Genomic DNA, 27,948 nt, shown 5'->3' on the forward strand with positions numbered 1-27,948 from the left:
TCCTTTTCTCCCTGACCTCTTCACTACTGAATGACGATGGTAATAATAAATAAAATGATTAAGGTAAATATCCAAGCCCAGCTTCTAGACTGATGGAGCTTCTCATGCTGGAGAAGCTGCCGGCCCTCCTGCAACCCCTGGCAGCCGAGTCCCCAAACACAGCAGCGATTTCAGCACTTTTTTTTATTGATAAAGCCTCATGATGAGCTCCAGCCCTGTGAGCTCCACTGGATGATGATTTCTTCTTCCTCTCAGCCCCCCCTACGTATACCAGTCGTCCCTGAGGGTCTCTAGCGCTCACCACGAGCACTTTTTCACTCCCCGCAGAACACTGCGATTTTTTTCCAGGACTGAAGAGCTCGTAATCCAGTGCTAAATTATCGGAACTGCTTCTGCCCGGTGATGGTCTTATCTAGAGGCAAAAAATGGACTATATTAATGTGACAGATACGTGATAAAGATCTGAGAATGAGTTAGGGGAGGATGGGGTGAAATGGACACTTGACTTTTTAAAAAATATTCATGACGTGCTGAATTGTTCATGAAATGGAGTAATTTTATTTTTCAATTGACAGAACAATGATTCCTCTTTGTGATGGGCTCAGACTGAGGTCAACTGATAAATCTGTTTTTAAGTTATGAATATTTTTAAAAAAGTCAAAAGTGTCCATTTTACCGCACCCTCCCCTATACGTATTCAAGATCATTGGAACTCTACTATATAAATTCAGGAATTTTCAATCGTTGAACTTGTCAATTGAATTGCGTGATAAGAAATTGAAACAAGCAGGGGGCAGCGAACATATAACAGCGCGCCGTGTGACAGTGAGCAATTGAGCATGTCTCTGATTTTTTTCGACATCAATACATGGATGCTGGGACGGTTACTGCCACCTCCATGGGTGCTATAAAAATTCCAATGTTTCGAATACTTCATATGAGTGGGTATACATATTTTCTGCCCAAATTTCAAGTTGATATCTTGATTTTTCCACAAGCTAAAGTGTTTTAGCTTGTGGAAAAATAAAAAATAAAATTTTTTTTATTAAAAAAAACAAAGTTTTTTTTTAATGAAAAAACGAAAAACGGGAGTATCTCGAAAACTTTGTATGAACGGGTATGTATGGTTTGATTGATTTAGATGAAAGGCATCGAAGCAAATATTTTGAAAACAAAAAAATCGAAATCGGTCCACTAGTTTGGAAGATATTTGCGGAAAACGATTAAAAAATGAATCACTTTTTCTCAGCAACTATTATATCGATCGGGCTGAAAATTTGCACAGAGCTAGTCCTCATTAAGACCTATAATCTCACACAATTTCAGATTTTTTGGAATTACTTTAGCCACTTCATTACTCAATTTTCTAAAAATTGACCACCGGGAAGGTGGCGGTGGACGTGGTCACATACAGATATGGTCGCCAAGCTTCGCATTTTTACGTTTCAGACCATTCTCCATCATTTCCAATAAAAATTAGAGAATGTGAAAATCGAAGGATTGCAATGCTTCCATTCGGAAGCAAAAGTTCATCCTTTGAAATGCCTTTCTCGTGAATGAATGATTGAAATTGTTTTCAACTGGCGAAAAAGCAAACTCAACTAAGAATAATAAATACGAAATTTTGCATCAAATGTAGGGTTTTTTTGGGGTTCAAACTGGGTACGTCCCCATCGTGAACCCTATGGGGAATGCCAAACGCTGATGGACACTGAATGTCTACCACTATAGATTATATATTGATTCCCCGTTTAAAATGTATGCAGTTTCATGAGGGAAATAATAAACTTTTCTGAAATTTACCCAATTTTTCAAAGTTTTCATCGTTATATGTATTTTTATCGAAAAATCAAATATTCCATCAATTTTCTGTACAAATGATTTGGAAATCAATGAAATACTTGATTTTTCAGTTCAGTTATCCTATGAAAATTGAGAAAAATCAAAAAAATTCAGGGAAAAATGGAAACTTCATGTAATTTTGTTTCTGAATATTCATGTTCCACTGAAAATTCAATCAACTTTGAAATTTCCATCTCATTCCCACCGAAAACTCATGAATTCCCGTGAATTCTATTTAAAACTAGAAATTTCATAACCATTTTTTCTCTAAATTGAATTTAATGTCACTCTCATGAGATTTACTATAATCTCTTCCATGAAAAATCCAAAAATTTCTAACAATATAAAACATGTGCCTTCCATATGTGCCTAGCAATATTTTGCGAGCAAGATAATTTCGAAATCAATACTATCAGCTCAATCGATCATGTTTGCACAAGACATCTGAACAAATATGTTCACTCAGCAATGTTTTTTTATATCGGTAAGCAGATGTTTGCGAATTGTGCGGCCCAGGAAGAGAAATTGAACCCTGGAAAATGAATATATTTCCAGAGAATATCTTGGAATCCAACAGACCCCACGGAAATTTTATCGTAACATTTTTTTTGTAGCGCCTACACTGAGAAAAAAAATTATTTTTGCCAAATATTCATTTACTTCAGAGAAGTATTTATTTCTTCAAAATCGTATTTCTCCAATCGAGTCATTCCCAGGCGAGCCTGACTAAGTTTCAATTACAATAGTCATTTTGCTCTAGAGAATGACTATGTTGCACATGATCTTGGATGGACTCTTCTAATGATTATTCATTTTTCCAAAAATTTTCATTTTCTACAGGGAAGAATTTCGATCAATTTCTTAATGTTGATAATTATTGAAGAAGTTCACTCAAGGTCATAACTAACATGATCATCTTCTAGAGCAATATAATTGACATTATTGAAACGTAATGAGGATTGCCTGAGAATGACTCAACTGAAGAAATACGGTATTGAAAAAATAAATACTTCTCTCAAGTAAATGGATATTTGGCAAAAATAATTTTTTTTGTCAGTGTACTTTTCTCACATCCTTACAAGGTCCCTACGGAAACGTGCTAGGCTCTTCAAGCTAGTCTACAAGATATTCATCAAATACTTATAGACAAGTTCAATCACCTCATCTCGTCTTATCACTCCATTACTGAAGTTGATCAGTAATCCCCATCATTGATTCTAATCTCTCCATCCTTTCACTTTAATCCACTTCAAATTTTGACCGTCATTGTGATTCAATAATGGAGTTTGGACAGCAGTGAAGCAGTGGAGCTTAAGAATATCCAAGTACTTTGTTTTTTTTTCTCCAGGGAAATGCTTTTCTACTTTTGTAGTTGGACATCAGAGCCTTTAACTGAGCCCCATTTGACCCTAAGTTTGCGGACGTTTTACAATGATTTCAATATTTAAACTTTGCAGGTCTGAATTTGAAACTCGATATTGATAAGTTAGAAAATGTTTTAAAAATCTGAAAAAAAATTAAAAAGTTTCCTTCTGGAGGAAGATTGATGAAATAATTGAAAAATTGTAATTTTTGAAAATCACGGGTATTTTCTAGAAATCATTTGTAAATAATCAAACCAAATAATTAATACCATTTATTTTTATTCCACCATAAAAATCATTTGTTCGGAATCATAACAAACTTATTCATATTCAGAATTTTATCAGAAATCGATTTCGTGCCCACAAAAATAAGTTTTGCGAAATTAAAAAAAATTTCGATTATTTATTTATAAACACCGAATGTTTAAACAAATAACAATTCTGTGCAAAATGTAACTTGAATGATGCTGAATTTTATATCCTGAATATTCATGATTTTTTTCGAAGTTTTCTCATGCAATTTAATTGACGAATTTGATGACTGAAAATGGTTGAATTCATAGTATGTTCTGTACTTGATAGGGGTGAAACTGATACTTAGATAGGGGAGAGTGGGGTAAAATGGCCCCTTTTGATTTTTTCAAAAATGGTAACAGCTCATTCAATTTTAAATAAAATGGAATAATTTTTTTTCCATGGAAACTACACTTCTTCCCCCGTAGAATGAGCCCAGACTGATCTCGATTGATGATTTTTTTCTGAGTTATGAGTATCACAAAAAAAGTAAAAAGGAGCCATTTTACCCCACTCTCCCTTATCCTTCAGGATATTCAAGTACTTTGGCATTTCTTCTCCAGGGAAATGCTTTTCTGCTTTTGTAGTCGAACATCAGAGCTTTTAATTGAGCCCCATTTGACCCTAAGTTTCCAGACATTTTACAATGATTTTATTATATGTAAACTTTGCAGGTCTGAATTCGAATCTCGATATATTGATCCGTTAGAAAACATTTTAAAAATCTGAAAAAAAATTAGAAAGTTTCCTTTTGGAGGACGATTGATGAAATAATTGAAAAATTGCAATTTTTGAAAATCACGGGCATTTTCTATAAATAATTCATAAACAATCAATATCCGTCATAAAAATAATTTGTTCGGAATCGTACCAAATTTATTCATATTCAGAATTTTACCAGAAATGGACGTTGTGCTCAAAAAATATGGTTTCCGAAAGTTTGAAGAATTTCAATTATCTTTTTATAACCTGCGAATGTTTAAACAAATGATAATTCTGTGCAAAATGTAACTTGAATGACGTTGAATATTCATAATCTTTTTCGAAGTTTTCTCACGCAATTCAATTGACAAATTTGATGATTGAAAATGGTTGAATCTATCGTGTCATCTGTACCAAATTCTTTTGCTTTTTTTTCTCCAGGGAAATGCTTTTCTACTTTTGTAGTCGAACATCAGTGCTTTCATTTGAGCCCCATCAGACCTTAAATTTCCGGAAATTTTATAATGATTTTATTATTCATACTTTGCAAGTCTGAATTTGAATCTCGATATTGATCCGTTAGAAAACATTAAAAATCTGAAAAAACATGACAAAGTTCACTTTTGGAGGAATTTGTGTAATTGATGAAATAACTACAAAATTGCAATTTTTGGAAATGCCGGACATTTTCTATGAATGATTTGTAAGCAATCAATATTCCAGCATAAAAATTATTTGTTCGGAATCGTAACAAGTTTATTTATATTCAGAATTTTACTAGAAATCGGTTTCGTGCCCAAAAAAATAAGGTTTCCGGGAGTTTAAACAATATCAATCATTTATTCATAAACAACGAATGTTTAAAAAAATAATAATTTTGTGCAAAGTGTAATGTGAATGACACTGAATATTCATGATTTTTTTCGAATTTTTCTCTCGTCATTGAATTGACGAATTTGATGATTAAAAATGGTTGAATCTATAGTGTGATCTGTACCAAACTATAAAAGATAGTTGAATATCCTTAAGGTACTCATGGCGTGATCAGGGAGGGTCGAAAAAAAGTAATAAAATTTATTTTTTTAATACATTCTTTGATTTTTTCAAAACCCCTAGGCAAAATTCCAGATGGCCTAGGAGAATGGGCGAAACACAAGATTTTTGTTTAAAATTGCATTTTAACACGCGCTATTATGGGAATTCGAAAAAAAATATTAGAAATAGAAAAAAGTCGCTATTTCGCGCGCCCAATAATTTTAATAGAAAAAATCTCAAGAGAAAAATTCAAACAGAAAAATCGAAATCTATTGACTTTTTCCTATCAAATATCCAATAGAAACTGCCCAAAAAACACATAGAATTTTACCGATAATTCCCTAGAATTTCAATATAATCCCTATAGAATTTCTAGAGAAGTTCAATAGAATTCCCGAAGGTTTTCTATTAAATTTTTTCATACGTGACGCATTCATTACAGAATCAAGCCTTGATAATTTAGCACTCGCAGATGAGATTAAGAAATGCATTTCCTCTTACGTTCGTGTACTCGAGGCTCCTCGACGATGTCTGACCCTTGGAGGATCTTGATACTTTGTTTCTCTCGGGACTTCTACCTCTAGACAATGTACCCTCTGATGGAACAATCCCACGTTGTCTTAATTGCTCCATAATACTGGGTTGAATCGTATGTCGAGCGCAGTAACACTTGTTGCTCTCTGAGCAGCTGTCAGTGTCGCAACCACAGACAATTGCATTGTTGCTTGAACCCTGTGGCGGTGATCTTCTGGGTAATGAACAGTAACACTTGTCCGCTGATATACAGGTGCAAGATTCAGAGTCGTAACTGCATTCGCTGCAGCTTACGTAACCACTGCTACTCCTGTTCGCTCCTGCTCCGGTACTTCGGCCCATTCTTCGGCCTGAGATTGATTGGACAAAACATGATGAATATTTCAATCAAGAGTTACCATCCAATTAATACGTAAAATTGATAACAGACAAAAATTCAGTAGCAAAGTGGTAAAACCATTTAAGTCGACTTAGCTCTTAGCTGAGTTTTCGAGGAATATCTCTTTTGAATATCTTGTTTGAAACGTATAGAGCTGAGGGACACCCCCAAAAAAGGCTTGACCGACCGACCAATCGCGTTCTAATGCGTAATTCTTTTTTTGAACAATGAACTATGATCCCAGAACGTCAAGTAAACAATTTCCAATCAATTTTAGGCATTGCGACTATTTATTACCAACAATTTAATTGTTCAAATCGCCCTAGCATCCAAACTATAACAGATATACGAAAATCTTCGCATCACAAATCATTTAGAATTTGATGGGGAATAATTTTTGTCTTCTGTCACTTTCACATATCTCCCTTAGATTTCGAAATAGGAACAAGGAAAGAGTTGCGTGACTTAACACAGCGCTCTCAAGCCCACCGCACGCCGCAAGCAGAGAGCACTATGTCGAGTCGCGTAACTAGTTATTGCTCATATCTCGGAATCTATGAGAGATACGTAAAATTGATAATAGACAAAAATTATTCGTTATTAAATTCGAGATGATTCGTGATTTGAAAATTTTCGTCGATACTTCATAGTTTGGGTGCTAGGGCGATTGGAACAATTTAATTGTTAATAATAAATAATTCCAATGGCTAAAATTGATTAAAAATTGTTTACTTGACGTTCAATGATTGTATTTTATTGTTTAAAACAAGAATTACGTATTAGAATGCGGGTGGTCGGTACATGTCTGAAAATCGAGGGTGTCCCGCAGCTCTATATTAACCCCTCACGTACGACGTCGATACCATGCATCGACCTATCAGTTTGTCCTATCGGCCGGGGTCAATGCATGGTATCGACATCGACCCATTCAGTCAATAGTAAAAAATCATTTTCTCAAATTCTGAGAGACATATTGACATTTGGAAAAGATATTTGGAGAGTCAGTGGAATTGTCTCTGTAGTGAACTATTTTTTTTCAATGCATTTATAATATTTTTTTCTATGAACAAAAGTTGTAGATGATAATTTTCCATCGAACCTATTCAATCATATTGAATCATCTCGTTTATCGACAAAATTTCCCCAAAAAATGTTGAAATTTTTACTGAAAAAACTTTAATAATCCTTCTACCGAGTGGCAGAAGTTAAATTTCGATTTGTTGAATAATGTAATTTATATAAATAAATTTTGCATGTTCGAAGATCTCGGCAACCAATTGTCGGGAAACATCGAAATTGGTGTCAAAAATGAGGAAATGATGGGAAAACCACAGTTCTTAGAGAGTTTATTTCAAAGTTCAATGCAGCCAATGCATTGCATTTCATTTTTGCTAAAGCATTGTAATCGCTCAAATTTAAGTTTTGGATGATTCAAGAAGTTCGAAATAGTATTTACGCCACTCATGTCTGAAACCGGCTGGATTACACACTCGACGCTTCGCGTCTCGTGTCTAATTCAGCCGGTTTCAGGCTTCGTGACATAAAATTTTGTTCAGTACTTGTTGGGAAATTTCGTCCTTAACGTGTGTGGTTACATCACTCGCCTTCGGCTCATGCTGTAAACCCCACACACGTTAAAGACGATATTGCCCCACATGTGCTGAAATATACTATTTCCGGCCTGTTGCGATGGGGTTTTTTTACTCGTGTGGTTGGCCAGTCCTCGCCTACGGCTCGGAGGCCAACGCCACACGAGTAAAAAAACCCCATCGCAACAGCCCAGGAACAATATTTTTCTGTAGTGATTTTCAAGTTTTCGAGTTTGGGAAGTATATAATACCAATTCCCAGACGAGAAATCGTAAGAAGCAGTACAGAAAATTCATTTTTTAGAACGCGGTCGTCCATATGTATATATCTGACAAAGTTTTTCGTCAATTTCTCGCTAATGAATCGATGGAATTTAATCACTTTTGTTTTCTTAAATGAGGGTATTACTAGGCCCCATCCGTCGCCATTAATTGAAATTTAATTCATTGATTCGTTTTTTTTTATTTTCGAATTTTTTCAAAATTCAGTTGTAACACGATAAGTAAAAAAAAAGGTTTTGAATTCATTGGATGACGGCTTAAAAAATTCGTTGGGATGTCCTTTTCACCGAGTTTGAAGATGAAAGCGATAGCAATAATAGAACGCGAGTGGTCGGTATCTAAACATCGAGGGTGGCTCGCAGCTCTATATGTGTAGCGCCCGCTGAAGGCGAGTGTTACCCTTCCGAGGGTCAAAAAACACTTGCTTCATGGGTATCGAACCCTACTGTTCATCGCTATGTATGGAAAATGCGAGTTGGCGCACGCAGAGCGTGCGTAAAATTTGGTTCCACGACTTTTCTTCCCCGATATTTTTTCCCCGACATTTTTTCCCAGACATTTCTTCCTTGTCCCTTTCTTCCCCGACAGATTTTCCTAAAACAAACTGTCTCCTCTTTTTCCCATCGATACCTGAGCAAGTAATAATCCCTACGAACAGTAAAGAGAATGAAAAAAAAATTAATACAAGTCATAATCATGTTTATAAAAATTAAACATTACAAGAACAGTCCACAGAATATTACATGCAATTTAATGAGTCAAAATAGATGAACAAACAATTTCAATTACGAATTTCATTAATTTCTTTCTTCATCGATGAAACAAGACGTCAATTGCAAAAATGAATGGTTATCAATACACACTCGAAAATCAATAAACGACCGGGTTATCGTAATTTGATCGAGGCTTACAAAAGAAGGATAATCCCCACTTATCATTCCAATCAACAACTGTTTTGACCAAATGTATGTAAAAATATACAAATTGAATCAGAAAATTAGAAAGGGAAAAAGTTGGGGAAAAAGTGACGTGGAAAAGTAGCGTAGGAAAAATTGATGCGAGGAAAATTTGGGGAGAAACGGCTGTCGGGGAAGAAAAATCGGGGAAAAAATGTCGAGGAAAATAAGACGGGCCACCGTGAAATTTCATTTTACGCACAAGTGAGGAAAATTGAATTTCGAGTGAATAAAGCAAAGCTTTACACACAATAATTCACTTTTCGTCACTCGGCCCGATAAACGGCGCTTACTCGGGCTCTGTCGAGAGGGGGTAAAGAGAGTTTACCGCGGCACTTGAATAATCGGTGCTCCAAGGAGGGTAAATGAGACGCTCGGTGCTCCAAGGAGGGTAAATCTCACTTACCCATCCTAGGAGCGATAAAGTGGGCGTCACCATGTGCCCTGACGTTCCCCCCACTTGGGCATGCGCTCTGCGTTCGGGTAAACGTATAGTCGGATGAGCTGTACAGCGCCTCTAGCGGCCTTCTCTACAACTTAACCCACTAGTGGTAGCCATGTTGTTGTGTGTCATTGAGAAGATTTATCATTAGAAAAAAGTCACTCTCCGAGTTTTTGTTCAATTTAAAGTTGATATTTTTGTTCAAAAAACAACAATTTCTAAAATATCAGTATTTATAACGTCGACTTCTGTTCTTAATAAAAGAAGAAAAATTGAACAGCTGAGTATCTTCTTTTATCTTTGATATCTGTTCTTATTTTCTATTTTTTATGCAATTTTCTTTTCACAGGTCCAAAATTACCGTCATCAACCTACTGTTTTTGGATATTTTGGCGGACTTTACTAGTTATTTATTTTCGCATCAACTGATATTGATTTTATTTCGATTTATTTTTTTCTATTGCTTTTATTTTTTTCTTCAGTGGGGGGGGGCTTCGCCCCCCCCCAACCCCCCCCACCAGGGGGACTTCGTCCCCCTGGACCCCCTCCCGCGCCCACACCCGCGTCGGGCCTTCGTGACGAAAAATAGTATATGCCATTCGGGCGATAGCGTTGGTTTGTGAGTCGTGTGGAGTTTGCAACACTCGGCATGGCAAGCGTCCGACTCGGATCGCCTTCGGCGATCCTCGTCTCCTGCTTGCCACGCCTCTTGCTGCAACTCCACACTCCTCACAAACCGCCGCTTATCGCCCTCATGACATAATGTACTATAATGCACGACCTCTGAACTTTATGCATATGAAATCGTTCCGAAGAGTGAATTTTTCAGACAGGTATCACAAAAAAATCAGTAAACAAAAATATAGAAAAGAGAATGTCAGTTATACAATTATCTTCACCGCGAGTGACTCTGAGTGCAAACAAGAAGAAACTTATCTAGAGTTGATGAAATTCTGTGAAAAAAAAGTTATGTCATACTTCTTCTCTTAAAACCACTCATTAACGAGATAATCTCAGACTAACAGTTTACAAATGTCATCCATTGACTCAAATCTTTTCATCTGTACTTCACTCTTAAAATTCCAGACGAATTTCGGGGAAAGTATTTAAATCGAGGTTTTTTTTTACCTGTGTCACTGTCCTCTGAAGTAGTCAATCCCTTCGTCCTCTTCCAGGAAGATCTTCTCCTACTCAATCTACTGGCCAAAACTCTCCTACTGTTCCTGGCCTCGCAGGAGGAGCTGCTATCGAAATTCTCATTGAATTTTCTCGCTGGGAAAATAACAGAAGTGAACTCCGTCGGTCCACTTTTGATTTTAGATACTGATCTTTTGATCGCTCGGCCAAGGAGACACGGTTTCCTCATTGATCGCCTTCGCGACGGTCTTCTCCGGCGTTTCATTATGTTTGCTGAACGTTGATAAAGTTCGTCCTGGGTTAATGTTGATGCTAGTTTTAAGAGAAATTCTTTGTAGAGGGGTTTGAGCTCATTGAAAGACATTCCTTCAGGATCTAAAATAAATGGAAGTCATGAAAGTTAATTAATTTAATTGTTTTTTTATTATTAGGAGGGTGTGCCTGTACCGCTCAGCGGGTAACACCGCTCACCCGATTTTCTCCGCAACCATCAACTTAAAAATTTCTTTCTGTTCCTGATCATGAAGAATTTTATGATAGGATGTGATTGTCGGAAAATTTTCACTTTATTTAACGAAGTTTTAAGGTCTTTACAGTGCAAAATTTGTGGACTTTTAATTAAGGTTTTTGATAGTTTCAAACGCTGAATTCTCATATTAAACTGTGGTTATTCGATTCGTGGTACTTTCACGCGTAATTTGAGACCAATTCGAACTCAAAACTCCACTCATGTCAATAATTATCAACAATTTTGATGACGCCGAGCGGAGCCGGTAATACCGCTCATAGGATCGGCCACGTTGTTGCTCGACAGCACTCGAGTACAGGTTAGGTTGCGGCGCGAGCGATACACGCAAAACCCTATGAGCGCCATTGGAATCGTGCCGAGCGGTATTACCCGACGGCGGGTAGTACCGCTCAATAGGCTCTCCTTTATTTTCAATCAATTTTGTGGATTCTAAGGAGAATTAGGCGTCTAGACTTCGAGAATAACGAGTTCAATAGTTAAAGAAGTCTCACAAATACGTTTTTTATACTCAAGTAGTTGAAATATAAAATATAAAACTGGCATTTCCCCTTAGGTAGGCGGTACAGGCACACCCTCCCCTATCAAGAAAACAATCATATTTTGCGAACGATATCAAAAGACCCTTTTTATTGTAAAGTTTTGAGATTTCCGTGAAACCGTGAAGTCGGCAGGTCCTATCGTAAAAAGGAGAAAGGAAGACTGGAACCGAAGCGCCACTACGTGAGATGAGAGGGCGTGTGCGTAGCACGTGCAGCCGATCTCGTACCACAAAAAATAGGATGTGTTACTCGTGCGTGTGAAAAAGTGGAACTTTACGTACCAGTGGCACAATATAGGGGAGGGTGGGGCAAAACGGACCACTGACAGAAAATTGATAATTTCTTTATTTTTTTGATAGTTTTTGCTTCCGAATGGAAGCAAAAACTAAAATTCAAAATCATTTGTGGTTTGAGGTGATTAGCAAATCTGATCAAATTGCTGTTCAGCGACACTTCTTGTCTATAAAACCCCTGTGACGGTTATAATGCTGAAACTCACTTTTAATTCAACACATTCAGTGTTCTTGATTTGAAGGAAAGAAAAAAAACAAAAATTACCAATTTTCTGTCAGTGGTCCGTTTTGCCCTAGGGTTCCGTTTTACCGTGCGGTCCGTTTTGCCGCCCCGGTCCGTTTTGCCCTACCTTTCCCTACTATTTTGACCTGTGGGAGTCGTGGGGGGCTGGCCGAAGGCGAGTGGTACCCTCCCGAGGGTCAAAGAATACTTTTCCCATGGGTACCGCCCCTTATTTTTCATCACGATGTGCGAAGTGCGAAGCGTCAGTAAAATTCCACTTTACGCACAAGTGATGAAATACTATATTTTGCGTCGAGTGCCACTGGGATCGCCTTCGGCTCGGCGTGCCAACCTCATACTGGTCGAAAATCCCTGTGGCACTAGGCGTGAATGATATTTTTCCGTAGTGACTCACTTTTGTCAGTTCGGGAAAGGGTCAATACCAATCCCCGAACTGGGAAAAGTGAAGATCAGTACGGAAAATGATTGAACCGTTATAGAAAAATATAAAATAGAAATGTAGAATCTCACCAATAATCGTAGCTAAAATATCATCAACACTAGTCAGTCCCTCCTGATTCCGAAATTCATCAAACAACTCCGTGAACCCAAGCGGCGTTCCCCCATTGACATTGTTAGGCAGTCTAGGCGCTCCCGGCTTCAGAAAGCTCCCCCTCCTGGGTAACTCCACTCTCGTCATCAGGTCTCCCCTCTCCTCAAGATCGCTCTGCGACCTCTTCAGCTTGATCTCCAATTTCTTGCTAGCATCCTCAGTTCTGCTCAAAGGGGGCTCACTCCCCGCCCTATTCCTCTTCTTCCGCTCCCTTCCATGCCCACAAGTGCCCTTCATTTTGTCATCACAAGAGCCCCTCGAGAATTCATCAATCCTCGAACTCCTGTCATTCTGAGGTATATTATTCTCGTACCGACTCCCCACACTCTGCATCCCATCTCTAACCCGAGCATTCCCCCTCTCATCCTTATTATTACTATTTTTGCACATGTTAATTTTATTCTGAGGAGTTTGGGCTCTCCCTTGATGCTTCTTCTTTGACGATTGGATCTCCTCCTGCCCGATACTGAATATTTTATCAGCATCTCTGAAATGTTCCTCATACGATTTCTCCCTGCTGCTACGTTTCCTCTCAATCGGTCTCTCATATATCGAATTCTCACAGCTCTTGGATTCATTATCATTCCCCTGAGGAGACCCCCCAGAAAAAATGGATGAACTTTTTCCGAGGTCGAAGGACCCTTGTTTAACATTCTTGTCATACAGCTGAGCCTCAGTGGTCACCACGACCTCTCCAACAATGCTCCCATTCTTCTCCACGAACGAGTAGTTCCTCTCTGACACAAAAGTCTTCGGTTTCCTCGGAGTCCTCTCGTAGCTGTTCATCTTTCCAACGTAGATGACGTTCTCATCATTGCTCTTCATCACCGAATTATCTCCAGAGTACAATTTGTTCCTCATGTTGTTGATCTCTTCGTTTCTACTCCTGGAAGTTCGTCCCTTCGAGCTTCTGTTGGTCCCAGCTGCCGAAGCCACTGATCTGTCGTCTTTCAGTTCTTGCAAGACACTTCTGGAGTCTTCAGCCAAAGTTCTTCGCTTTCTAGCCTCGAGGATGTCTTCAGGCCTAATCTCGGATAGCTTCTTTCTTCTGGGGATTTTGTTTTTGATGACGGAGGAACTTCCGTCGGTGGTCGACCCAGACGTCGACGTTTTTTTGGTTCTAGGGGGACGAATCGGGTGGGAGGGCGATGGTCGCGGTGGGATGTTGGTGTGGTCCATCTTACTGAAGACTGAGTTGTGGTCCATGTAGCTTGATGCCACTGACGCTAGACTAGCGCAGCCCAGTCCGTTCGATTGTCTTGGTCGTCGACGATTCGAGTCCAGATCAGCCAGGAGTGCTCGGTAGAGGGTGGCAGCTGCCGCCACTGCGTCCTCCTCTGTTTTGCACGCGAATGCGTGACATTCAAGGACTCGAGCTGCACCTGGACGTCTCATGATGACTGCGAAAACTGGGGGATATTTCCCGACGTTTGATTCTAGCCCTCGCATACTTCGGTAGAGGTCGGAGTATTTGTCGTCGGACTGGGGGGACGGGTCGTCGGAGACCAGGGGAAGGAAGGCGTGGTGGGTCTCGGAGAGGTTCTGGGGAGTTTTCGAGCGGGAGCGGAGCTTCAGGGCGCTCCAGACTGCGATGCGACGGAAGGGGTTCGTTTTCTCGAAGCTCTCGGAGGTGCGGAAGGTCAGGCCTCTGCGGGAGATCTCGAGTTCCGCTGACATGGCGGTGTCCAGGCGCTCCAGGAGCTGGCGCAGGGGCTCCTGGAGGCCGCGGATGCTGGCGACTCGACCCCCTACCGGTGCTGCTCCCAAGTATTTCACCTGGGGACATGAATTTCGTAGGGAATTTAATGGGGGGATAGCATCATTTTGTTGAGGGGAATTCCTTAACCCTAATCTGGTCACCAAACGCGTTCCTGTGACTTTCGTCACCTCCGCGGGGATTCGTCGCCATGTTATTTAGGCGCGTTTTCGGCAACGTCGCGTCATGGGCTATTTCATTTAACATGGGAAAAAATAATTCATCTGTTCGAAATAATTTGTTTTCTTTAGCAATTTTGGGGAATATGTTGTTCTAAAAACTACTATAATTTTTTTGACATTTCAATTGACAAAGTCAATTTTTTTTTAATTTGTTAAATTTTTAAAAATTGTAATTAAAGAAAAACGATGCGCAGCGGGGTTTCTCTCTTAGGGTGTCCAATTTAAGGTTAAGCATATACAAGTATTTCGTTCAAATTAAAATTTTTTTCAAGCATCATGTAGGTTTGGTAAAAATCTTGCCGTCCCCATACTTTTTTGGATTTTTCATTGTTAAATAAATTTTTTTGGGAATTTCTTTAATGAATATTGTGAACAATATTTTATTCAATTCCATACTTGACTCTCGTTGGTTTGACCTCTAATGATCGTGTGGCAACACTGCACATGTGTTCTATATAATTTCGTAAATTCAGTTCGAATAGTCACTTGAACGGACCGTTGTCAGACTCAGGAACGGGCGGATTCAAATCAGCTAATATGGCTGTTGTGCTAATCGAGATGCTTTTAATTTGATTGTTTTCAATTATCTGTCCGGAAACTTATATTTTTCAATGTCGCAAAGAAACAAGAGAGTATAACGAACAAAGTCATATACGGTTATGTGTACGAGAAAGCGCTTTAAGGTGTTGCGTGCGAAAAAGGTAAATAATGAGATTCATCTGGAATTCACATAGAATGTTTATAATCACAAGTGAATTAGCTATGAATTTTTTTAGATTTTTTTCAGATTTCCTTTTAAAGTTATTAACGATTGAAATCGCTTCTTATACATGGGCTTTTAGGGAGATTTTTCTGTTTAGAGTGAAACTGCGTTATCATCTGAGCTGATACTATTGTTGCGTTTCCCCCTTCGAATCCCTTAATTTGTATTCAATCAGAAGAATACCCATGAAGCTGCCTAGAGACGACTGGCATCTGGATTCACCGACATTCTACTTACTGTTTTATCCAAGAGAGAGATCATCTTGTCTACATCCGCTCTTCTTAATTAATAAACTGTCCGTCCCGGTTATTTAATAATTACGTATTGTCTATCTTATTTCTTGAAACGTAACAATATACTACCCCTACCATACGTACATAAAAGAAAAAGACATGTGTTAAAGTTAAGACATGTCTAAATGAGGTAGACGGTGGTAGAAACATTTATAATTTTCGTGGAACGATATTGTCAGGATCTTAAGAATCGTGCAATTCGGCATTGGAACTCGCGCTCCCGCTTTGTTGGATTAAAGGTTCAACAAAGTAAAAAAAGTCACAGTGAGTTGTAAAGTTTTTTGTACATTAAAGAAGGGAATTCATATAGCGTTCCACATCTTTGTGACGTCATAGGAAATGATCGGATGGGATTTGGATGAGGTGTGATAACTGCGTTATCATCTGAGCTGGTACTATAGTTTCATGTTAAACAGAAAAATCTCTTGAAACTTGAAAAGGAAATCTGAAAAAATTGTAAGAAAATTCGTAGATAATTGAATTATGATTATAAACATTCTATATGAATTCCAGATGAATGTCATTATTGACTTTTTTCGCACGAAGCACTTTAAGACTATCAATTATTGGATTGAAGGTGACAGTATACTGCTCTTATGGACGCAATGTGTTAAATTTCATTTTTTGAAAAATCGTTTTTTCGAGAAAATGTTCGGAAACAAAGGTTGATATTGCGCGAAACTATTACCAAGCAAATTTTTAAAGTTTCATCCAAATAGTTGCTTCAACAACCGCTGAGACGATTCCGCTCAACATTCAATTAGAATCGAGTTGTGTGAAGATGCATCAACTATACAAAATTAATTCATACACTGAGAAAAAAAATTATTTTTGCCAAGGAATCACTTTCTTGGCAGAAGAATTTTGTTTTTTAGGAACCTGTTTCTCCAAGCCACTCATTCCCAGGTGGCTCATGTGCATTTCCAAATATTACAATCATGTTCAATTATAAGATGATTATGCTACGTATGAGCTTGAATGAATACTCATCATTATTTTTCAATTTTTTTAAATTTAAGATTTTCTTACGAAAAATAATTTCGAATAATTCAAAACATTAATAATTCTCAATGGAGTTGATTCAAAGTCATATGGAGCATAATGATCCCATAATTCAACATAATTGTAATATTTGGAGGTGGTCTTGGACCATCTGAGAATAACTGGGTTGCCGAAATACGCTCCTACAAAAATAATTTTTTCTCCCAAAAAAATAATTTCTTAGCAAAAGTTTTTTTTTTCTCAGTGTATCAAATCGTTATCTCCGGTAAAATCGTCGAATTTCAATGAAACCGTCGATTTTTGTTGTTTTTTTTACCAGTTTTATGCGAATTATGAACAAACCGCTGAGGCGATCGTTTATATGATCTAATTAGTTTTAATTCGAACTTAAGTTCTGTAAAGACGCATTGATTGAAAAAAAAAGTTGAGTCGGCTCATTTATTCAGGAGAAATTGTTGGACAAAATTTCTGTCACATACATACATACGCACATCCGCACACACAGACATGTCTTCAAAAACGTTTCAGGATGACTCAAAAGGTCATAAAACGTAGACAAATCATCGGAATTCAACATTGGATTTTCGGGGTCATTATAATAACTTCCTCCCTTTGGGTCGATCGGAAAGTTAATAAGCATCTAAATTTTCGGCAGCTGAAGAACAGGTTTATATTTTCAGTTGCGTTGCTCCGATGACCTTAAACTCCCAAATAAGTAGTGCGCATATGATGGAAAAATTGAGCCGAAAGATTGGATGAAGATCAGCAACGAAACTGAGAACATTCAGGGACATTCATTCTCATCTATATATATGTTCACCTCCACAGTCGTTATGGCTTGCTGATCACGCAATGAAAGTGACGAGAGGACATGAACATAAATAAATAAGGATTCACGTGTGCTGATGAATGCAAACTAAGAAAGTACTAACTTTCTTCGGTTCTTTGCGCATCTGGCGAGCTTTCGCATTTGCTGTTTTCCTTAAGAGAACCTCAAGTCTTTATTTTTCGATGTGAAGGAGCACTCTTCAAATGAACCAAAAACCGCCAAGGACATATAAAAGCAAATCAGAATACACTTGTCCTGCCGTTGAAATTACATACTAACTACTGGATAGATGGTATTTCACTACAAAAATTCCTTGTTGCTAAGGAAACTGTGCGAGTGAGCTAGAAGGAAAGTTTGCATTGAGGTTTCATTAGTCAGGCTATCCATGATTGCTAAACGAAAAGTCTAAAGGTGCTATCCATCCTTGAATAATAAATCAACTGATATTAATTGCAGAACACATCTGTAGTGAATTAATCTGAAAAGTTACATTAGTATATTTCGATACGAGTGAGACGGAATTTTTAGCTCGTGTAATTGGCAGTCCTCGGCTCTGCCTTGGGCCACCAACTTCACACTCATGAAAATTCTGTCTTACTCATATCGAAATATGCTAATATATATTTCTTTTATTGAAAGGTTATAATATTATAGGGGAGGGTACGGCAAAACGGACCGCTAGGGCATAACGGACCACTGACAGAAAATTGATAATTTTAACATACGTACATACGCACATACGGACACGGTCCAAAAATAATGGGTCGATATAACACAAAAAAACCGAAACTTAAATTTGAAAGACTATAAGGCTTCCATTCGGAAGCAAAAAAACAAAAATTTCCAATTTTCTGTCAGTTGTTTGTTTTACCCTCCCCTATTATATTATACTATACTAGGTACCCTGCCTGCTCGCTCCACTCGCCAACCACCATGTGAACCCCATATGATCGCCGTGATCCTTATTCTGACCTTTAATCTGACCTTCATTATACATCTCTTGACTCTTCATTTCTGACCCTCAATTTTAGAGTCTTATTTCGAGCACCAAATTTTCATCACCAGAAGTCGATTTGAATTTTCACAATATAAAGAGATATTGAGACCATTATGTTGACCCTTAGTTTCTGACCCCCATCACTCTTCTTTGGATCCTTAATCTGACCTTCATTAACCTTCGTGACCCTTACTTTGACTCTGGTGACTCTTAATATGACCATTGTGACCTTTAATCTTGTGACCCTCAATCTGATCCTTCTGACGCTTATTAGGATGCTTATTCTAACCCTTGTGACCATTAATCTGACGCTTGTGACCCTAAATCGGACCCCCGTGACCCTTATTCTGACTCTTATAATCCTTATTTTGACCGTTGTAACCCTTAATTTTGGTGTCTTAATTTTGAGTACCAAAGTTTCATCACCAGAAGTCCATTTGGATTTTTATAATACAGAAAGATTATATTATTAAGTTATATATATTATATTTCTGAAAATAGTGAGTTTAATTGAAAATATCAGCGGATTGTTGCGTATCAAGCACGCGAAAATATCATTTTTTTTATTGTAAATTTTCTCTCTCATTCAAACCCCCAGCCTCATGTCTAATGTGTCTGCTAGCGTGTACTTTCCCCAATTTTTGAGACCTATCAACTTATTGTAGTTTTCATCCTCAGCACATCTGCTCTCTCTAAATTATTTTATTATCATATTGTTGGCTAAAATTCCGAACTCACTAATGACAGTGTAACAACAGTCCCATTTCTGTTTCCATCGTAGACTTTATCATTTGCCACATTTCTATTCAATGTTCCGGAAAACTCCAACACCTTGACCCTCCCACAGTTGTGATAATCACCTTCTTAACAAAAATAAATATTTCTAATAATCTTATTGCCCCACATAACGACCCTCGCGTTCACTAATGAGTATTACGTCTCCTCCCCTTCACGACTCAAGAGTAATATCCACAAATCCAGGTATGGCGACAAATTGTAATTACGGGCCAGCTGTTCCCTCTCCAACATTTTTCATTTGTCAAAATCTTCACCAATCCGAATTAAGGCCCACCCACCTTTCAAATTTCTCAACCAATAACTCAAAAATAAGATTTCTAGTTCCACTAAGTCCGCACTCAACCCCTCCAACTAACTCCTATATAAGGACATACTTGACTATTCATTTTCAGTATTTGTATCAGCATCGAATATCCAGTACCAAGTAGTTGCCTTATGAAAGGAACATCTCTGTTTGTAAAAATTGTTAAAATATATCGCATAGTAAGTGTTAAAGTGAGTGATTCTTCCAAAGTTTCCACATTTCCAAATCTCCTCATTGCTAACAGATCCTCATCTCAATTCTACTCTCCCTAAATTAAAACTAACTGCATAAAGAACTATCGGCGTGCAGTAATAATTTGCTAATACTGTTCTGTAGAGGTCAGAATTTTGGAAATTACAACTCCAAAAAATTCAAAGTCAATGCAGTATTTGAGCAAATAATACACGGATCATTATAGTAAAGAATGAAGTTTCAAAAACGAAATCTTCTGCTCAATTTCTTCAAACCTATAGCTTTTGGAAATATTTGCAAACGAATTTGCGAATTTCGTTGTGGACTCTTCGCTTATTCCAAAACTATTTCTGGAACTAGTAGGTTTCGAAACAATAATTCCAGAAAGTTTTTTGTTGTTCATGCTCATTTTTTTATGGCTCAAATTAAGTACAACAATTTTTTTGATGAATTTCTCTTCTTTTTCAATATTTTTGTAACTGTAGAGTGTTTATACGGAGAAAAAAGTTGGAGAAAAATTATCAAACAAGTCAAGTAATCGTAGAGCGGAATTCATTTTTAGATCTTTTTCACCTTATTATAGGGCCAAGAAGTGTGAGACGAATCATGAGTTTTTTTCCACTGAGTAAACTGTAAAATTGACCATTTATGCCATCAAAAATTATGCCATGAACGTGAATAATTGCTCAATGTGGTGGACTCATTCACAAATGCATAGGAATTTTTGCGTGACGGAGAGTGATTTTTTTTTAACCAAACGCCGTATGGTAAAATCTATTGTACAATGAGGAGTAATTTGCGCATCCACAGATGTATTTCTTTACTACGCGAATCGTAAGACATTTCCTGCAAAAAATAATTTTTAATGAATTATAATTTCGTTCCACGATTACCTTTCGTATAGTAAAATTTGCCACACGATTTTATAGATAATTTTTATCCAACTTTTCTCTCAGGTCGTCTTACAGCGATCAAATTTTTTCATGTTGAAATCGACATTTCGACGGCAAATGCTAGAAAATCACCTAGAGAGTGCATCAATGATAAAAGGGCCTTGTGAGCTTTCAAATAAATCGAGAAGTTTTTTGTAAATTTTTATAAATTCTTAGGCGTCTCAGAATGGTTTGGGATATGCTAGAAAAAATCATCAAAGCTTGGAAAAATGGAGAGCTTTCTAGATGACTGCCAAATTCACCAGAAATTCCTGTACAGCTCTGGATCTTTCTACCATTTTCTAGAACTTCTAATAATTTTCATTAATACATCTGTTCCTCAACTGGGCCATTATGCGGTCAATATCAGCAATGTTAATATAATGAAGGGAAAAAAGGAAGAAAAACCCTTATTTTTTCCTTACACGGAGAGAAATATTCAAGAAAAATGACGGAACATTTCACGTAATCCGCAAGCGAGAATCGTTTTCAGTGAATTTCTATAGGAATATAAGAGAATAAATCTGAAACGTTCAGTAAATTTTCGGGTCTGTCACCGAAAAAATACGAAAAAGTCACGTAATTTTTCTGGAAGTTGTAAAATCTAACAGAAACTTCAAGAGGTATTATGCCTCAGAACATGAAAATTCTTGGATGTTTAAGAATTTTTACGAAAAGTTCCGCAAAAATTACGGAACGTGTTGTTAAAATCTCCCTCTCATGGTGACTCATGGCTAGCCGTGAGGTGTCGGACGGAANGTTGTAAAATCTAACAGAAACTTCAAGACTTATTATGCCTCAGAACATGAAAATTCTTGGATGTTTAAGAATTTTTACGAAAAGTTCCAGAAAAATTACGGAACGTGTTGTTAAAATCTCCCCCTCACGGTGACTCATGGCTAGCCGTGAGGCGTCGGACGGATGAGTAATTTTTACGGAACAGATCGTAGAATTTACGTGACGATTGACACTTTTTATTGAATTTCACTTCGCTCCCAGATTACGTTTCGAAACGTAATTTTTACGTCTTTTTTCTGGTAATTTTTATTGAATATTTTTCTCCGTGTATTAAAAAACACTATTTTTTGGGCATACCCGGGTAGAAATAACGCCGCTCGAGCTCGGCTCGAAACCCGTATCCCAGCTAGAAATACGCCACTTCGCCCCAGCTANCGCTCACCCAAGTTGCGGCTGAATCTCCGGTTGAATTTCTACCCGGGTAATGGCCCAGTGGGAGAGATGTATTAACGATAATTGGAGCGGTGGGAATTTATCTAATTTCTAATCATTTTCATGAAAAACGAATCATCCGGGAGGATTTTTCAAATGATTTCTTACATTTTTTAGAAGATTCTGTACCGGTCTAGACCGCTCTATAACTTTATAGAATATTCTGTGATTTCTCGGGAAACCAGACATCTCATATTTTGTACACGGAGAAAAATATTCAATAAAAATTACGTATCTTTTCCGTAATTCTGGAGCGAAATGCGGTTGTAAGAAATTTTACGGAACTCTCACGGAATTTTTCCAGAGCGTTCCGTAATTTTCATCTGAATCTCCTGTAAAAAATTACCAGGCCGTCACTTAAATTTTTTGAATCGATTCCGTAATCGATGAGTGAACTGTGAGTTCCGTAATATTCGCTTCGTAGGGGCATTTTTACATAATTTTGCGCTAAAGTCACGATCAAATTACGGTAAAATTAATGTAAACATTCCCTCACTGAAAGCTATTGTATGGGTTTGAAGTTTTTTCCAATTCACTAGAACCTGCCATGATTTTTCGAAGCGTCAGCTTCTGGATTAATCGCCGCTGGACCATTCTGGATCTTTTACATTCGAAATTTTCAAATTGGCCTCAATATTTTTTTTTGTCCGTTCGTATACCCGATCTGGTTTTTGCAATTAATTTCTTTCCCATCCCTCAACTCCCTGTACCGCATTCACCGAGGGCCAAGGAAAAACCTCACTTGAGGGAAAAACCTTGACCAGGTACAATCGTCCTTTACGAGACTCCTTCTCGGACAATGAATCTGTGAGAATTGGAGCGTTCATAAATCATTTCCTCCCCCCCCCCCCCCCGCGGGGAATCGAACCCGAGTCGTCCACGTGCTAACCCCGCGCTCTAAACACACAGCCATCGTCGTGGTACATCTTTAGAAGTAATAGATTTAGAAGTAATAGATATTTTAAAAAATATGATTTTTTTTGTCATTTATGCACTGATAGACCGATTCATTTATTCCAAACGAGATTCGTTAACTATTAACGAATGGTAGAGTTGAATATAACCAAATGAATAATGGTTAATAGTTAACGAATGGTTCACTTGAATGGCGAAAGTCAAGTCAAACAAGGCTCCTCAAATATACATTCATTAACTATTAACGAATGAACATTTGGTGAGACCGAATAGACCCTTATGTCTCCAACCAAATTCATTCGTTAGCAATAACTAATCCTTTCTACACGGAGAGAAATTTTGTAGAAAAATTCTAGTACGCGTACTGGAAAAAATCACAATCCACCGGCTGTGAAAAATTCTAGTGCCGTTAAGGTAAAATTTCTGGGGATTCTGTGAAATTTTCACAGAAATACGAAGAAAAATTCACATTTTCCCCAATAAAATTTCTAGTGCCGGCACTAGAATTTTTTCTTGGCCGTCACTTTGCGCCTCTTTTCCCGAGCTAGCATTAGAATTTTTCTAAAAAATTTCTCTCCGTGTATCAGTGTGCAAAGGAATTCCTAAAGCAAGGTCTTCTGATGAATCAAATTATACCTTGAACCATATTATTCCTGAAGATATTTGCAGAAGAATCTACAAATCCGTTTGTACTGTAGTAACCTTCACTCCCCAGAAATCGATATTGAAAAGATTACTTCAATAATTAATGGATAAAGATAATGAAAGTAAAGTTTTAATTCAGCAAGGAGAAAGGAGACAACAATGAGACTGGAATCAGTTCTAAATTCCGTCTCGTCTGCCTTTTTACGACTAGTGAGAGCTCTCCAGGAAGTCCCTCGTCTCTCGAAAAAGAAGAAAAAGCATCTTGATATTTATCTTACGCTGATCTTCTATTAAAACAAAGCGCCTCATCTCGTGCATAAATTCGCATTGCGTGTCGATGAAGATTTAGTGTTTCGATATGGGAATAATAACAGTCCATATTTACGAAGGGAATTTCACTCGGCGGTTCAGTGACAGGTAGGCAGCAGCATGATTGTTATTATTACCCGATGGAATATATATTTTCGTGCCCGAAATCACGTCACGGATGAGAAGAAAACATCAACAGACGAATGGAAACAAATTGGATAATTTATTTACGTTGTACTAGTGTTTAATTAAGAATTTATTTATCACCGGAAATGTGCAAATCTCTTGATAATTGAGGGATCATTCAACCATTTACCTCTTGCCTCATTCATTTAAATACCCGACTCGAAAGTTAATAGGATTAATTAATCATAATATCGTCTTCCTGGAGATTTCAAAGGATTCAATTACTTCCGACAAATTCATTTTCACAATATTGCTTCCAAGTATTTTGTTGAACATGAGCGCTTTTATTAATTCAATTTCTCCTATAGATTTTTAATTTAATCAGTCGTTTTCTGATTGTGTATTTGAGTTTCCTCAAATCTTTCATGCCATCGAATCAAGAAGTTTCAATTTTTTTTGTGAATTTGTCATTGGCTTGTCGATTTCCAAGATTTTATTCCAAGCAATTAAACGATCAACTGTTTCCTCTTCACTGAACTTCGTCTTCCATTTTCCGAAACTGTTGTTTTTTAACGGGAAATTGGAAGAATTTCACTATCTGTAGGATTTCGATAAACTGAACTCTTGCAGCCAGGCACACTGCAAAATTCATTGTTTTTTGTTACTCTGATCTCGAACTCCATTTTCTGATTGAAAAATAGTATTCTCTTTGCCTTTAGGAACTGTCTTGATATGTACAAACAATATAAATCATGAGAAATTTAATAATAACCAGCAAAAAATAATTCTTTGTATACATAAACCCATTTAGTGGCTCCACGTTACTTGTTCGCACTAGTACGCGCTACGGCCGGTAAAGCGCGTCATTCAGTGCTAGAGTTCCCAATACAAATTTCCTTCTTTATAGTAAAAATGAATGAATGCTGTAAGAAGGACAGCGGAGCTCAATATGTACCAGAAATTTGAAATGAAGAAATGACTAGGCGCCGGATAGCTCAGTTGGGAGAGCACCCGATGCATAATCGATAGGTCCCGAGTTCAAATCCCGCTCTGGACTATCCATTTTTTCCATTACAAATTTTCTGGTTATTCATATTGAGAATAATTCCGGTTCCCCTCCTACGTCATCCAAATCCCATCCAATCATTTTCTATGGCGTCACAAAGATGTGGAGCGCTATATATTCCCTTCTTTAATGCAAAGCTTCCCTTTACGCACTCGAAATTCACTTTACGCACAATCTTGAATTTTATACACTCGTACACAAAAACGACCACATTACCCCCATTACCGTTCCGCACGGTGAACTTGGCAGGTATCACAAAAAGTAGGATGCGGCACACGTGCATGCGAAAAAATGGAACTTTACGCACTAGTAACACAATATACTATTTTGTGATATTTACCTGAAAAGTTCACTTTTCGAGACGGTTTAGTGTGCGTGAAGTGGTTGTTTTTCGCGCGCCGTGCCTAAAGTTGAAGAGAATGCGTAAAATGAGTTTCGAGTGCGCAAAGCGAACCACTCGTGCACAAAAGACACCACTTTATCCCCACGACTGTTTGGAACAATGAACTCGGCAGGTTCTACAAAAAATCAGATGTCACACGTGCGTGCGAAAAAATGAAACTTTACGCACTAGTAGCAGAGTATACTATTTTGTGATAACTGCCTAAAAATTTCACTTTTCGAAACGGTTTAGTGCGCGTAAAGTAGTTGTTTTCTACACGGCGTGCCTAACGTTCAAAAGAGTGCGTAAAATGAGTTTCGAGTGCGTAAAGCGAAGCACTCATGCACAAAAGTCACCACTTTGTCCCCATGACTGTTTGGAACAATGAACTCGGCAGGTTCTACAAAAAATCGGATGTGTTACACGTGCATGCGAAAAAATGGAACATTACGCACTAGCAGCACAGTATATTATTTTGTGATACCTGCCTAAAAATTTCACTTTTCGAAACGGTTTAGTGCGCGTAAAGTAGTTGTATTCCGCACGGCGTGCCTGAAGTTCAAGAGTATGCGTAAAATAAGTTTCGAGTGCGTAAAGCGAAGCACTTGTGCACAAAAGCCACCATTTATCCCCACTACCGTTTTGAACATTGAACTTAACAGGTAGCACAAAAAACAGGATGTGTTATGCGTGCGTACGAAAAAGTGAAATTTTACGCGCCAGTAACACTATATCATATTTTATTACTTATGCGTAAAGTGAAATTTTACACACGCATTGTGATGGATTGGAAGTACTTGGAAGAACTTTACTCCCACTGAAAACTCATCAACTCACGAAATTTCATATCGGTTTTTTTTCCTAAATCCGATTCAATGTCACTCTTATGAGAATTACTGTCATATTTTCCATGAAGTGTCAAAAAATTCCTAACAGTGTATTTTCCCAATTAAAAACCGAGACCTGATTCATTCAACTCGTGTCATTTGGAGGTATTATAACTTAAATCCGGCCCGTTCTTTCCCATTTTTCCCTAACTACCTAAATATCCACAATCAAAAACGGACCCTTATCCCTTTTTTACCGGATCACCTCTCCCAGTCAATTGACTCTGCACTACACAGCAAAAACGAATGTGTGAATTTCACACACCTTTTGTAGACACTTTTCAGACGCGAAAAAACGTCTGAATAGAACGGAAATTTGTCTGAATTTCAGACGAACAGATACTTAAACATCTTGATTAATGTTTGAAATTCAGACAAATTTTCATTTTATTCAAACGTTTTTTAGTATCTGAAAAATGTCTACAAAAGGTGTGTGGAATTCAAACATTCGTTTTTGCTGTGTAAATAAGACATTCTTCCCCCATTTCGATACTGCTCTCGAAAGTTGATAACATCAATCAACGTTAATAGCATCCTCATGAAAAATAAATAATTGCAAAGAACCTCCAAGAAACTAATGGCAAACTCACCGGAAGTACAGCCGCAGCACATTCACCAGCTTTTCCAGTTTCGGCCTCTACCGATGCAAACATGGCTTCGATCCTGGCTTGGACAGCACAGTTGGCCCTCTTAATGCCATCGGTACTGGTGTCCTCATGATTGATCGAGCACCCACGAGCGCTCGCATACCATCCTGAGTACGTAGAACTGCAGACGGATCGAGTGTCCTCAAAGAGGGCGTCAATCATCGCTTTGCTCCTCATCGAGCACACCGATACCGCATCATTCAACCGGAAGCTCTCCTCAGAACAAGACATTTTCATCTTTTATTTATTCCTTTAATTTGACTTTCTTGTGATCCTTTGAAGTGGAATTTTACTCCAATCATCCGATCTGGGAGACTTCCGCCACACCCCAGGATGTTGATGTAGCTGCGTCAGGGAAAAAGGATTAATAAAGTGGTGAAAAATGGCTGAGGATGTGTGTGGGCTTGAGGGGTGTTAAAGTGGTTCGAGTGGCTTTCAAACCACTTATTCATGAGGATGCACAGTCTGGGGATTTTACTGGACCGTTAAATTAATACTGGTGGAATTATTCAAATGCGTAAGAGTAGCTGGGGCTAACGGTTATCAGTTTTATGGATTATCTTTGATTTTTTTCGAGACCTTTTGCGGCTTTTTCTCTATTGAGATAATTGATCGAGCTTCGAGTTTGCTTCATGTTTGTTTTACGATCCATTATATACATCATGAAAAAAACGAAAAAAATGGAAAAAAGGGAGTTTTCCTTCTGATCGTCAACTATTCAAAATGAAGACTTTTCAGGTATAATGCAAAACGAACCCATTTTACCGTGCTGGCACAGTAATTTTTCTGGAATTTTTTTCTCCGTAAGTCATCGTTTCCACATTTCTATCCCGACATTTATAGTAAAAATTAATATATGATAATCAAATTTTATTTTACGTTGGAGAAATTTTATCCTGACGCATAATAAATTTTACCCTTCCAGTCCAATAATTTTTATG

At 37.8% G+C, this 27,948-nt stretch overlaps 1 protein-coding gene across 1 annotated transcript; it reads right to left on the minus strand.

Moving 5' to 3' along the window:
* LOC107038473 lies at window positions 1-27,244 on the minus strand. The gene is made up of 5 exons (XM_015257570.1): window positions 26,951-27,244; window positions 12,671-14,528; window positions 10,547-10,930; window positions 5,739-6,121; window positions 1-412 (listed from the first exon to the last, which is right to left on the minus strand). The coding sequence occupies exons 1-5, from the start codon at window positions 27,242-27,244 to the stop codon at window positions 59-61; spliced, it is 3,273 nt and encodes a 1,090-aa protein (XP_015113056.1). The 3' UTR covers window positions 1-58.
* Window positions 27,245-27,948: the final 704 nt, after the last annotated feature.

This window comes from Diachasma alloeum, unplaced genomic scaffold, assembly GCF_001412515.2.
Source record: "Diachasma alloeum isolate Michigan unplaced genomic scaffold, Dall2.0 Dall_scaffold_00284, whole genome shotgun sequence".
NCBI classification, from domain to species: Eukaryota; Metazoa; Arthropoda; class Insecta; order Hymenoptera; family Braconidae; genus Diachasma; species Diachasma alloeum.